This window comes from Tupaia chinensis, unplaced genomic scaffold (genome assembly GCF_000334495.1).
Source record: "Tupaia chinensis unplaced genomic scaffold, TupChi_1.0 Scaffold140464_1, whole genome shotgun sequence".
Taxonomy (NCBI): domain Eukaryota; kingdom Metazoa; phylum Chordata; class Mammalia; order Scandentia; family Tupaiidae; genus Tupaia; species Tupaia belangeri.
Genome location: NW_006200341.1, coordinates 1,129,336 through 1,143,112, shown reverse-complemented (window position 1 = coordinate 1,143,112; position 13,777 = coordinate 1,129,336). Strand labels below are relative to the sequence as shown.

The 13,777-nt window shown below is 50.1% G+C and overlaps 1 protein-coding gene across 1 annotated transcript in view; it reads left to right on the top strand.

The window, feature by feature from the left end:
- Positions 1 to 13,777, top strand: part of ALDH1A3 (aldehyde dehydrogenase 1 family member A3) — a 50,291-nt gene that overhangs the window by 33,459 nt on the left and 3,055 nt on the right. Inside the window, 4 exon segments of the mRNA XM_027766059.1 lie at positions 3 to 154; positions 5,175 to 5,339; positions 8,132 to 8,289; positions 10,310 to 10,384. Coding sequence (XP_027621860.1) covers positions 3 to 154; positions 5,175 to 5,339; positions 8,132 to 8,289; positions 10,310 to 10,384 — 550 coding nt within the window.

The following is a 13,777-nucleotide window of genomic DNA, read 5'->3' as shown; positions in this document are numbered from 1 at the left end:
AGTGTTCTTCAACCAAGGCCAGTGCTGCACAGCCGCGTCCAGGGTATTCGTGGAGGAGCCGGTCTACGCCGAGTTCGTCAGGCGCAGCGTGGAGTACGCCAGGAAGCGGCCCGTGGGAGACCCCTTCGACGGCCGGACGGAGCAGGGCCCCCAGGTAACCTGCAGCTGGGTCTCAACCTGTCCTGCTCAGCTGAGGGCGAGCCGGGGCCAAAGCGTGGAACCGTGCAGGGTCCCTCTCAAAGAAGAAACCGGGAAGCTGGCAGATGGCTTGGCTGACCGCGGTTCGAGTCCTGGACCCGGTGGCTTGAAAAGCATGCCAGACATGTGTGCATGCATGCCCAGGATCCCAGGAGGAGAATGGAGGAAAAGGGATTGCAGCACGGCCATACCCCCAAGGGAGTGATTGCTCACTTCCCCTCTCTCACTGTCTCTGTCTCTGTCTCGGGTGAGTACACACACCCTAAAACAGACATCTCTTTAAAAAAAAGAATGGGGGCTGGCCCTGTAGCCTAATGGTTAAGGGAGCCAGATTCACTTGATGGACCTTGGTTTGAGAAACATGTTGTGGTTTTTTGTTTTTTGGGTTTTTTTTAGATTATTTTTACCACCAGGAATATGTGCTCACTGGAGAGAGACAGAGAGAGAGAAGAAGTAAGAAATCACCCCCCAGGGGGGTGGCCATGCTGCAATCCCTCCTCCTCCATTTCCTCTTGGGATCTTGTGCATGCATGCATGCACACGTGCCTGGCATGCATTCCCAGAACTCCCACATGGAAGGAGGAATGGAGAAGGGATTGCAGCATGGCCACACCCATTCGAGGGTACTTTCTTGCTTTCTCACTGTCTCTGTCTCTGTCTCTCTGCAGCAGGGCACACACCCTCTGCCAAATTAAAAAAAGAAGGAGGGGCCAAGAGGCGGCGTGGTGGTTGAGACACTGGACTCCCACGTAGTCGACTGCAGTTTGAATCCCAGACCCGGTGGCTTAAACTCACGCCGGGCGCATGTGCGTGCGTGCCCAAGATCCCGAGAGGAGAATGGAGGAGAAGGGATTGCGGCGTGGCCATCCCCCCTGGGGGGGGATTTCTCACTCCCACTCTCTCTGTCTCTCTCTGTCTGGCGAGCACACACGACCTATAGCAAAAATCTCTCTAACGAAAGGAAACCAAAGCATTCCATATGGAAAAGGTTTGGGACTGGGGATGCATGTGCAGACAGCGGTAATGTTCATCTGCAGGTCTGGTGAGGACAGGCTGAAAAATGACCACGACCATGAGAATTAATACCCTCACATTCTTGGGGACCAGAAGGTGGCGTGGTGGTCGGGGCACTGGACACTCCCACAGGGCCGACCATGGTTCAAGTCTCGGACCTGGCGGCTTGCTTTCTCTCTTTCTCTCTGTCTCTCTCTCTCTGGTCAAATTAAAATGAATGAATGAATCAATACAATAAAATAAATAGTTATAAAAAATACCTTCACATTCTTACATCAATAAGAAGTATCACATTCTTACTAACTAGGAGGTGATGCAGAAGGATGCATACTCAAAAGAGGGTAGCCTTGGGACCAGCAGTTAGCATAATGGCTATGTTGCTGGACTCCCATGTAGTCGGCCACGGTTCGAATCCTGGACCCGGTGGCTTAAACTCACACCAGGTGTGTGTATGTGCGTGCCCAAGATCCCGAGAGGAGAATGGAGGAGAAGGGATTGCGGCATGGCCATCCTCCCAGGGGGCGATTTCTCGCTTTCTGTCTCTCTGTCTCTCTCTGTCTGTCTCGCGAGCGCACACACCTCTCCAAAAAAAGAAAAAAGAAAACAATTTCATGGCACCTAGGAAGCAGTCAATAAGGGAAGCTTTTATTTAAGTAGTTATGTATTTTTATTTTTGTTTTTGTTCTTTAGGTTTTGCCATAAGGCAAGTGTACTCACTAGAGAGTACCATGATTTTAAAAATATTTTATTAATTCTATTTATTATTACTATCATTTTTTTTTCTTTTTTCTTTTTTTTTTTTGCTATAGTGCACGTGCACTCGCCAGAAAGACAGAGGGACAGAGAGATAGAAAGTGAGAAATCACCTATGGCCACGCCACAATCCCTTCTCCTCCATTCTCCTCTCGGGATCTTGGGCACACAGGCACACGCGCCTGGCGTGAGTTTAAGCCTCCAGGTCCGGGACGTGAACCACAGTCGACTACATGGGAGTCCAGCAACACAGTCATTATGCCAACTGCTGGTCCCAAGGACCCTGTCTCTTTTTTTTTTTATTATTTTAAAGAATTGTTTTATTTAACTTTATTTATTTATTTGTTTTAATTTGATCAGAGAGGGACAGAGAGAGAGAGAGAAGGGGAAAGTGGGAAAGAACGCTGCCAGGTCCAGGACTTGAACCGCAGTCAACCATGTGGGAATCCAGCACCCTTAACCACTACGCCACCTACCGGCCTCTTAAGGCTCCCACCTTGACTGAAGAAGCCAGACCCACCAAGCTCTTTAAGCGCGCAGATCCGTGCAGAACCGGGGTGTTGATCGCATCCGCGCTTTTACGCAGCTGCTAACAGTCCTTGGGTCCTTGCGAAAGCTCACTTAAGCGGTCTAACCTCAGCAGATTATTATAGGACGCTGTTGGCTTTTTTTCCCCTCCCCTTCCTAAGTGCTTTTTCATCTACGGTAATAAAATTTTACCCCAAGAGGACTTACAGCTGTCTAAATAGTCCTGCTGCCTCTCTCCTGGAAAACACCGCGCTGACCTAAATGGATCGCTGTCCCCTGCACGCCGGAATGCTCCCAAATCTACCAGGTTTACTTGGCCACGGAGCAAGGAGCAATGACGTGCGTAAACATTAGGCAGGCCACCTGGCCGGGGCAGGATCCGGCAGCACCTTTCCAGCAGAGAGCGCCTGGGGCCAGTTCTTTAGGGACTGTATTTCCCTGTAGCTGGTATTGCGCCTGCGCAGTCATCTCGCTTCCTGGCGGGTCCCCTCTTCCTGTACCTTTAGGCACCAGCTGACATTTGATAGAGGATGGTTAGATTGAAACAATGTGTTCCAGGGTGAGTTCAGTTTGCGTGGCTAGGGTTCCCATGGAGATGCAGTGCTGGCTTGCAAAAGGACGCATCTGTCAGATAGACCCTGGTCAGCAGCCATTCAGGCCCCCAAGTTTGGTGCAGGGCCTCCAGCCTGCTTGGAGAGTCACAGGAAAAAGGTTTGGCAACACCCAGAGCTTTTAACCCAAGACGGAGGGGAGTTTGAGATCAGAAACGAGCCTGATCCATTGCAATTGATTTTTCTTTGCAAGAGATTTTTACTATGGGGCACATACGCTTGCTGGAGAGACAGAGGAAGACAGACAGACAGAAAGTGAAAAATCCTGCTCCTCTCCCCAGCAGGGAGTGGTCATGCTGCAATCCCTTCCCCTCCATTCTCTTGAGATTTTGGGCACGCACACAAATGCACCTAGTGTGAGTTTAAAGCAAGGACAGAACCATGGGCGACTATGTGGGAGTCCAGCGATGTAACCACTACATCATCTCTTAGTCTCCATTATTATTATTATTATTATTATTATTATTATTATTTGGGAGAGGTTTTTGCTATAGGGTGCATGTGCTCACCAGAAAGACGGAGAGAGACAGAGAGACAGAAAGCGAGAAATCAGTCCCCAGGGGGGATGGCCACGCCACAATCCCTTCTCCTCTCGGGATCTTGGGCATGCATGCACATGCACCTGGTGTGAGACGCCACCGGGTCCGGGACGCAAACCGCGGTCGACTACATGGGAGTCCAGTGACATAGCCATTACGCTAACTGCTGGTCCCTCCCACTTTTTAGTTTTAATATGCATCTATCTCTCATGATGACTGAGGTCAAACATCTAACTGTATGTTTACAAGCCGTTTGCATTTTCTTTTCTATCAAATGTGTACTTACTTCGCATCTATTTCTCTTACATGAAAAAAGGAGGAGGAGTATCCCTTTGGGGGACTTTTTGAAGGGGAAAGTGCCCTTTCTGCCCCCTCCACCCTCCTGTACTGGTTCCGCTTCCTGGAAGTGGGGAGACCCTTGTTCTTAATCGTGCCCTGGTGATAGTCCCCCACCTGTTTGGCTGCAAGAGACAAGCTTCAGTGTTTAGGTAGCTGAGTCATTTAGATAGGAAGACTGATTTTATTCCAACCACCTTAAATAAGAAAATAAACAACCCCACCAGTGCATTTGGATGGCTGTCTGTCAATGAGGAGCAGGAAGATATGGGACCAGCAGATGGTGTGATGTTTATGTCACTGGACTCCCACCTAATTGACCATAGTTCAAGTCCCCAAAGAGATACTTCCCCCCCCTTTTTTTTGTTTTTATATTTTGCACCAAGTGAGCAGGGCACATGGTCAATTGTAGTTCAAGTCCTGGGCCCGGCAGCTTAAAACTCACACTGGGTGCATATGTGTGTGTGTGTGTGAGTGTGTGTGTGTGCCCAAAATCCCAAGAGGAGAATGGAGGAGAAGGGATTGGGACATGGCCATCCGCCCCGGGGGGCGATTTCTCGCTTTCTGTCTTTCTGTTGCCAGGTCAATTATATGGCACCCGTTTAGGTCAGAATTTCACATAAACAAGGAATACACTTTAAGTGTAAGTATATCCCAAGTCCTATTTGGGATATACTTACACTAAAAAAGAAATCATGTGTGTTAAAATTCAACTTTAACTGGGCATCCTGGTTTTGTCCCTCCCGGCTCCAGAGAGCCCAGGTTTGTGCATGGGGAGCTATTTGCCTGTAAGGCACATCCATGACACACATGGTGGCTTGGAAAGGACACTCAGTGTAGGGCATGGTATTGGAGCAGGTTAAAGGCCGCTGGAACACTAAGCTGTCAGCCCCTGCCCAGAAGGAAGCCGGGCTGTACTTTCTTTTTGTATTTCTTTTTTGGAGAAGTCTTTGCTATAGGGCGCATGCGCTCGCCGGAAAGATAGAAAGCGAGAAATCTCCCCCCAGGGAGAATGGCCATGCCACAATCCCTTCTCCTCCATTCTCCTCTTGGGATCTTGGGCACGCACGCACACGTGCCTGGTGTGAGTTTAAGCCACCGGGTCCGGGACTCAAACCGTGGTCGGCTACATGGGAGTCCAGCGACATAGCCATTACACTAACTGCGGGCTGTGCTTTCTATGTGTGTTTTGCAGATTGATCAAAAGCAGTTCAATAAGATCCTCGACCTGATCGAGAGTGGGAAAAAGGAAGGGGCCAAACTGGAGTGTGGAGGCTCAGCCATGGAAGACAGGGGGCTTTTCATCCAACCCACGGTCTTCTCGGAAGTTACCGACAGCATGCGGATTGCCAAAGAGGAGGTGTGTGGGGACCGTAGCCATAGCCGGGGGGTGGGAGGCTTATGCTTAACTTCTGTTGGGCTGGGTCTTGTAAATAGAGCTCCTCTAGGGCTCAAGGATCCCACAAGTCTTTGGGGGGGTGAGTATTTTCCTTTTTTCTGGTGTCCTCTCCCCTCTTCTTTGGGGACCTTAGAGAAGTGATCTTGCCTGCTGCCTCAGGCAAGTCCTAAGGACTATGCACAGTAGTCACTCCTGGTTTCTCTGGAGCAAGAAAAAGTCTCCAGTCTTTTTCTTCTTTTTTTTTTTTTTCTTTTGAGAGGTTTTGCTATTAGGGTGCGTGTGCTCACCAGACAGACAGAGAGAGACAGAGAGACAGAAAGTGAGAAATCACCCCCAGGGGGCATGGCCATGCTGCAATCCCTTCTCTTCCATTCTCCTCTTGGGATCTTGGGCACGCACACACACGTGCCCGGCGTGAGTTTAAGCCACCGGGTCTGGGACGCGAACCGCAGTCGACTACGTAGTAGTCCAGCGACATAGCCATTATGCTAACTGCTGGTCCCAGTCTCCAGTCTTCTAATACCACCCCTGAACCACCCATCAGTACAGTCCATGGCCTGTTAGGAACACTGGGTTACACAGCAGGAGGTGAGCAGTGGGCAAGCAAGGGAAGCTTCACCTGTATTTACAGTCACTCCCCATTGCTCACATGATTGCCTGAGCTCCACCTCCTCTCAGGTCAGGGGTGGCATTCGATTCACATAGGAACACAAACCCTCCTGTGAGCTGAGCATGTGAGGAATCTGGGTTGTGCACTCCTTATGAGAATCTAGTGCCTGATGATCGGAGGTGGAGCTGAGGTCGTGATACTAGCACTGGGGAATAGCTGCAGATACTGAGTAACATTAGCAGACAGGTTTGGCTGCACAGAGACGGTAATAAATCCATTGCCTGTAGACTCGTATTGAAACCCTATCAGTGAGTGGGAAGTGACAACGAAGCTCCATCTGGTGGCAGGCTTTAAGTCAGAATGCACCCCACCCCTCACCCCCTGGTCTGTGGAAAAATGTCTTCCATGAAAACAGTTCTTTGCACCAAAAACATTGGCAACCACTGTTCTAACACATCCCTGAGTTACTCTCCAGCCCAGAGTGGAGAGTTTTTGCCACCTGTGGGTTGTACCAGGAATTGAGTTGTGGATTCAGGGCCCAAACTGCCTTCAGTGCCCCGAGACTGAACTTAAGTGCTCCTGAGGCCAGCAGGTGATGTAATGGTTAAGGCATTGAACTCCCACGTGGTCGACTGCAGTTCAAGTCCTGAAGCTGACAGCTTAAAACTCACACTGGGTGCATGTGTGTGCGTGTGTGCCCAAAATCCCAAGAGGAGAATGGGAGAGAAGGGATTGTGGTGTGGCCATCCCCCCTGGAAGGTGATTTCTCACTTTCTGTCTCTGTGTCTCTCCAGCGAGCGCATACACCCTATAGCAAAAAACTCTCAAAATAAACACACAAGAGCTTGTTCAAGGGACAAGCTGCAGCTTGAATCCTCAAAGACGTTTCACATCTGGGCTTCCTTGGAAATAATGGAGATTATGAACACCCTCAAAGTGTGCAAATCTAACTGCATCTTTCGATCCTGCTATTACCCAGGTGGAAACTGCTTTCTGCATAGGATTTATAAGCTGATTTGTAACCAACCCAGTGACTGGACTCGGGGAGACAGCCTGAGGGGGCATGGGGAGAGTGAGTCACCACCGAGGGCTTCCTGGTGTGGGTGTTTAATAGACTTTGTCCTAGAAATTATTATGGATTTGCTAACCATGCTGTACTGATACAGAGCTTAGCTGTTTAAACATTCTGTGACCAAAGGGCCCGAGAAACCTGAGTAGGTATTTCAAGAGTCTGGACCCCATCTTGCAGGGTTACAAGCCTGTCCAACATTGAATCACTGTTTCAGCCTTTGGCTTTTTTTCTGCCCTTTTTTTCTTTCTTTCTTTCTTTTTTTTTTTTTTTACACATTTTTGCCTTAGGGCATGTGCACTCACTGGAGAGACAGAAAGACAGAGACAGTGAGAGGGAAAATGAGAAATCACCCCCTGGGCGGATGGCCATGCCACAATCCTTTCTCCTCCTGAGATGTGCGCTCACACACAAGCACCCAGTATGAGTTTCAAGGCACTGGGTCTGGGACTCGAACTGCTGTCAGCTATGTGGGAGTTCAGTGACATAACTGCTATGCCATCTGCTGGCCTCCTCTCTGTCTTTTTTTTTTTTTTAAGAGGTTTTTGCTATAGGGCACTTGCCAGAAAGACAGAGAGAAATGGAGAGACAAAAAGCGAGACATCCCCCCCCAGGGAGATGGCCACACCACAATCCCTTCTCCTCCATTCCCTTCTCAGGATCTTGGGCACGTGCACACATGCACCCAGCATGAGTTTAAGCCACTGGGTCCGAGACTCGAACCACAGTCGACTACATGGGAGTCCAGCGACATAGCCATTACGCCAATTACTGGCCCTACACCAGCCTTTTTTTAAAGATGGTACCTTGGCCAACTGTGGCCAACCAGTGCCTTAACCAACCACGCCACCTACTGGCCCGGATGCGACGTATTTTTGTACTGTTAATTTTTACTATTGTTTCATTCACCTTTTTCCCTGCAGATGTCAACCATCGCTCGGCTAAAAAAAAAAATCTTCGCACACTCTGTCTCCTCTAGCTAGCTTTTCTTGTGCGCATGTGCCCTCCGGGAAATGCTCTGCGTGTACATTTCCTTGTAAATTTCTCACTGCCAGTTCTTGCCATTAACAACAGATTTTCGGGCCAGTACAGCCAATACTGAAGTTCAAAACGATCGAAGAAGTGATCCGAAGAGCTAACAGCACAGACTACGGACTCACGGCGGCCGTGTTCACCAAAAACCTCGACAAAGCCCTGAAGTTGGCTTCTTCTTTAGAGGCGGGCACGGTTTGGTGAGTTCGAGATGGGTGTGTTTCAGCTCTGCTGGGTTGCGTGTGAGTTTCATTCATTTTTTGTTAACAGAAAGCTTCTGGGCTGCCCTTTTAGGTTAGTGGTTAAGGGAGCTGGATCTCACACGGCCATCCACAGTTCAAATCCTGGCTCTGGGGACTTGAAAGACATGGAAGGAGAGGGGATTGCGGTGTAACCACCCTCCAGAGGGGGTCTTTTCTCCCTTTATTTTTCTTTCTTTCTTTCTTTCTTTTTGGTGTGTGTGTGTGTGTGTGTGTGAATACACCGACCCTCTGGCAATTAAAACAAAAAATAAATAAGGAGCTTCTAATTGTCTAATTGTTTATTATCTGCCAGGCACTGTCTAAGTGCTTGCTGGATCCTCATACCCACCTTCTAGGGTAGGTATCACTATGTCTCTGTTTTACAGAGGAGGAAATTGAGGCACAGAGAGACGGAGTGACCCAGTGTCACACACCTAGCCCATGGTAGAACAAACTGGTGCCTGGACCTTTGACCACTCTTCTGACCGCTGTCCCCTCTGCCTTTATCTTGGGTTTTGATTCTAAAAGCAGTACCTGGAGCCAGCCAGCAGGTGGCATAGTGGTTAAGGCACTGGACTCCTGCATGGCCAACCGCAGTTCGAGTCCTGGCTCTGGAGGTTTGCTTTCTTGCTTTCCCTCTCCCTCTCTCTGGTGAGCACATGTACCCAAAAGCAAATTAAAATAATAATAATAAAAAAATAAGTATTTTTAAAGGCCATGCCTATTCATCTGCAAAAATATAGATATGAGTCTCTCTCTGCCTCACCAACAAAGCTGGGTGTTGTCAGTCCCACTTTAAAGGCAAATGAACTGAGGTCCAGAGAGGTTGAGCAATAAACCAGAATCACACAGCCAGGCAGCAGAAGACCTTTAAGGTCAGCTCTGTCTCGTTTTCAAGCTAATGCGTATTTCTCCATGCCAACGTTTTTCACCTTCTTTTCCTCACCTAGTTCTATTCCTACTCCAGGGAAAAACTCTACAGGTAAGTATATTCATGTTCGTTTTTGGTTTTGCTTCTTCTTTTTTTTTTTTTTTTTTTTTGCTATTGAGATGTGCATGCACCAGAGAGAGTGAGAGAGGGAAAGTGAGAAATCACCCTCCAGGGCACATGGCCATGCCAAAAAATCCCTTCTCCTCCATTCTCCTCTCAGGATTTTGAAAACACACGCACAAACACCTGGCATGATTTATAAGCCACTGGGTATGGGACTCGAACTGCGGTCAGCCATGTGGGATCCAGTGCCTTAACCTCCACACTGCCTGCTGCTCCCACATGTAAGTTGTTTTGTTTTGTTTTGTTTTGTTTTACTATAGGGTGAGTGCCTTACCACAAAGAGAGACAGAGAGAGAGAGACGGAAAGTGAGAAATCACCCCCCAGGGGGTTTTTTCACACCGCAATCCTTTCTCCTCCATTCTCCTCTCAGGATTTTGGGCACACAGACACACACACACGTGCCCACAGTGGTTTTCAAGCCACCAGGTCCGGGACTTGAACCATACAGCCAGCCGTGCGGGATTCACTGGCCCCCACATATCAGTTTTTGATGGCAATGACAAGGCACAAATTAACAGCTCATTATTTAATTTATTTATTTCTGGGGAGAGATTTTTGCTATAGGACATGTGAGCTCCCTGGAGAGACAGAGAGACAGAAAGCGAGAGATCACTCCCCAGGGGGCATGGCCACACCGCAGTCCCTTCTCCTTCATTCTCCTCTCAGGATCTTGGGCACACACGCACACGTGCCTGGTGTGAGTTTAAGCCACCGGGTCCGGGACTCGAACCACAGTCGACTACATGGGAGTCCAGCGACATAGCCATTACGCTAACTGCTGGCCCCCAGAGCTCACTATTTTCATTGAGGAAACTTGGGCAGATGGCCACTCCCGGGGCAGCAGCCTGCATCAGCGGCCGGAGGGGGAGCGTCCGACGTGCAGGTGGGTCTTCCCCAGGTAACTGCGGCATCTTTCGTTCTAGGATCAACTGCTACAACGCCATATACGCCCAGGCTCCCTTTGGTGGCTTTAAAATGTCGGGGAACGGCAGAGAACTGTAAGTGTTTCTGTCACCCCGAGCCTGCCGGTGACTCAGTAGATGATATGCCACATTTACTGGGTCGGGACCCTTGCCCTCTGCTCTGTCGGGGTCAGCCGGGCCATGGAGGCTGGCGATCCCTCCCCTCTGGAACAGTCTGGATCCCTCCCTTCCCCTCTCCCCTGCTATCGCCCCCACTCTGCCCTTCCCCACCCTCAGCCTGGCCCCTACTTTCCGCCAGGCCCCGGGATCGACCCCAGCCTCAGCCGTGCCCACCATCCACCCCTCTGGGGACATTAGCAGTTACTTGACATAAGCTGGTCGGATGAAGGTCCGGATGGAACCATGAGGGTGCACTTTGTGCCACACGGAGATGTCATTGCTCACACTGTCCCCACTCGTGCCAGGGAAGACAGAGTCTGGCCTGGGGCAGGCTCCAGACCTGCCCCGCCTGCTTTCTGAGACTTGCAGAGGTCCCGGGGACATACGGGGTGATGCTGGTTCCTTCCCGGGGCTCTTTGGGAGGCGTCTGGCAGCACCTCCTGCTGGTCCTCCCCCGACCCCATCTGGGCCCCCTGCTGCCTGCCTGTCTTGCCGGGAAAAATGAGCTCGTAGGTTTACATGAACTTGGGGGCTTCCTTGCATCCGGCCCTGGCCCAGGGTGGGGTGGGAGGTCTCAGGGCTGCAAACACCGTGGCTTCCAGCAGGTGTCGCTTTCTGTCCCCATGTCCTTCTTGGGCGTGCTCGGGGTTCCATTCGCCTCTGTGGACTCAGATTAGGTAGGCTCAGTGTTCACGGGGAACCGTCTGTGACAGCCCCCCAGTTCCTGGGACATCCCCAAGGGCCTGAGTTCTTCTTCTTAAATAATTATTTATCTCATTTCATTTCATTTATTTTAAGAGGTGTTTGCATTAGGGTGCATCTACTCGCCAGATCAAGAGAGAGACAGACACAGAGAGACAGAAAGCGAGAAATCACCCCCCAGCGGGGATGGCCACACCGCAATCCCTTCTCCTCCATTCTCCTCTCGGGATCTTGGGCATGCACATGCACACATGCCTAGCGTGAGTTTCAAACCACTGGGTCCAGGACTCGAACCATGGTTGACTACATGGGAGTTCAGCAACGTAACTGCTACACCATCTGCTGGTTCCATCATTTTATTAATTCATTCATTATTATTATTATTATTATTTTTACCTTGACCGGCGAGAGACCAAGAGAAAGGGAGGGGAAGTGGGAAAGCAAGCCACCAGGTCCAGGATTTGAACCGCGGTCAAACACGTGGAGTCTAGCTCCTTAACCACCATGCCACCTGCTGGCCCCTGTGAGCTCTTCCTTCTATGTAAGCAGTTTGTGTGATTTTATTTATTTATTTATTTATTTATTTATTTAGAGAGGTTTTTGCTATAGGGCACATGTGCTCACCAGAGAGACAGAGAGAGACAGAGACACAGAAACTGAGGAACCACCCCCCAGGGGGGACAGCCACGCCACAATCCCTTCTCTCTCCTCCATTCTCCTCTCAGAATTCTGGGCACGCACGCACACATATACCCAGTGTAAGTCTCAAGCTGCCGGGTCTGAGACTTGAACCACGGTTGACCATGTGGGAGTCCAGCATCTTAACCACTGCGCCACTCGCTGCCCACTCCCGCCCTCCCACCCCCCAACGTCTGCACTTTGAAGCTCCCTGGCCTGGCGCACAGCAGGACTGGGGGGTTGATCTGTTGAACTCGGTCCATGTTTTATCCGGCTGCTTAGCCACAACTGGGACTTTTGGGGATGTCTGTGTTTAGACCCTTTGGCATCTATTTATGCTTTTGATAAAGTATTTTCAAATAATCCACAGGGAGCCTGGAAAGAGCCTTGAAAAGCCATTTCCGGTTTCCGTCTCTAATTAATGTCTTCATGTTACAAGAAGTTCCCCTTTTCTCTGCTGGAGCACCCAGCGGTGAATTCCATGGTTTTCCCCATTCCGGGCCGCCTGGGCCAGGCTGGCTACCCGCCGCCCACCCACGGGGGCCCCTCTGGGATCTGTTTCTGTGTAGCTCTTGGGAGACAGCCTGCGATTTCTCTTCCTCCCGGGTGTTTTATCCTATATCTGTCTTTTGCTTTGTACTCTTAAAATTTTAAAAGATAGATTTTTGCTGTAGGATGCATGTGCTCCCCAGAGAGAGAGAGACAGAAAGAGACAGAGAGACAGAAAGCAAGAAATCACCCCTCGGGGGGGATGGCCACGCCGCAATCCCTTCTCCTCCATTCTCCTCTCGGGATCTTGGGCACGCACACACACGCACCTGGTGTGAGTTTTAAGCCACCAGGTCCAGGACGCGAACCGCGGTTGACTACATGGGAGTCCAGCGACATAGCCATTACGCTAACTGCTGGTCCCGATTTCAGCGGTCTTAACCACCATGGCATGGGCTGCTCTCTGCCTTTTTTAAATTTGCCAGAGGGCACCTGTGCTTTCCAGAGAGAGAGAGAGAGAGAGAGAGAGAGAGAGAAGAAGAGCACCCCCTACAGGGCGTGATCACATTACAATCTCTTCTCCTCTGTCTCCCTCTGTCGGGGATCTGGGGCGTGCACACGCACCTAGCGTGTTTTCAAACCGCTGGGTCCAGGACTCACACTGTGCAGCCATGTGAGATCTCGTTGGGTCCAGACCTCACACTGGGCAGCCATGTGAGATCTAGCCGCCTCGGCTCCCACTGCCCGTGACGGCCCCACAAATCTTCCAACAAGCCCTCCGGGTAATTCTGATCATGCTCAAGTTGGAGAACTGGAGACTTAGCACTACGTAGCTTAAGCAAGTTCTTCGCCTTCACTAATCCTCAGTTTCATCATCTGTAAAACGGGAATGCTGGGACCAGCAGGTGGCTTGGTGGGGAAAGCACTGGATGCCCACATGGTTGAACATGGTTCGAATTCTGGACCTGGCACCTTGAAACTCACGCAGGGCACGTGTGCATGCATGCATGCTAAATTCCGAGAGGAGAATGGAGGAGAAGGGATTGTGGTGTGACCATGCTCCCTGGGGGTGATTTCTCACTTTCTGTTTCTCTGTCTCTCTGGTGAGCGCACGTGTCCTATAGCAAAAATCTATCTATTAAAAAAAAAAAAAATCTGGTGCTGGGGTCAGCAGGTGCCATAGTGGTTAGGGCACTGGATTCATACATGGCCAACTGCAGTTCGAGTCCCAGATCCAGCAGCATGAAAACCACGCCAGGTGCATGTACGTGCCTGCCCAAAATCCAGAGAGGAGACTAGAGGAGAAGGGATTGCAACATGGACCTCCCTCCTGAGGGAGTAATTGCTCACTATCCCTCTCTGTCTCTCTCTCTCTTGCAAGCACCTGTGCCCCATGGCAAAAAAAAAAAAAAAAAAAAAAACCTAAAAAAAAAGACACCC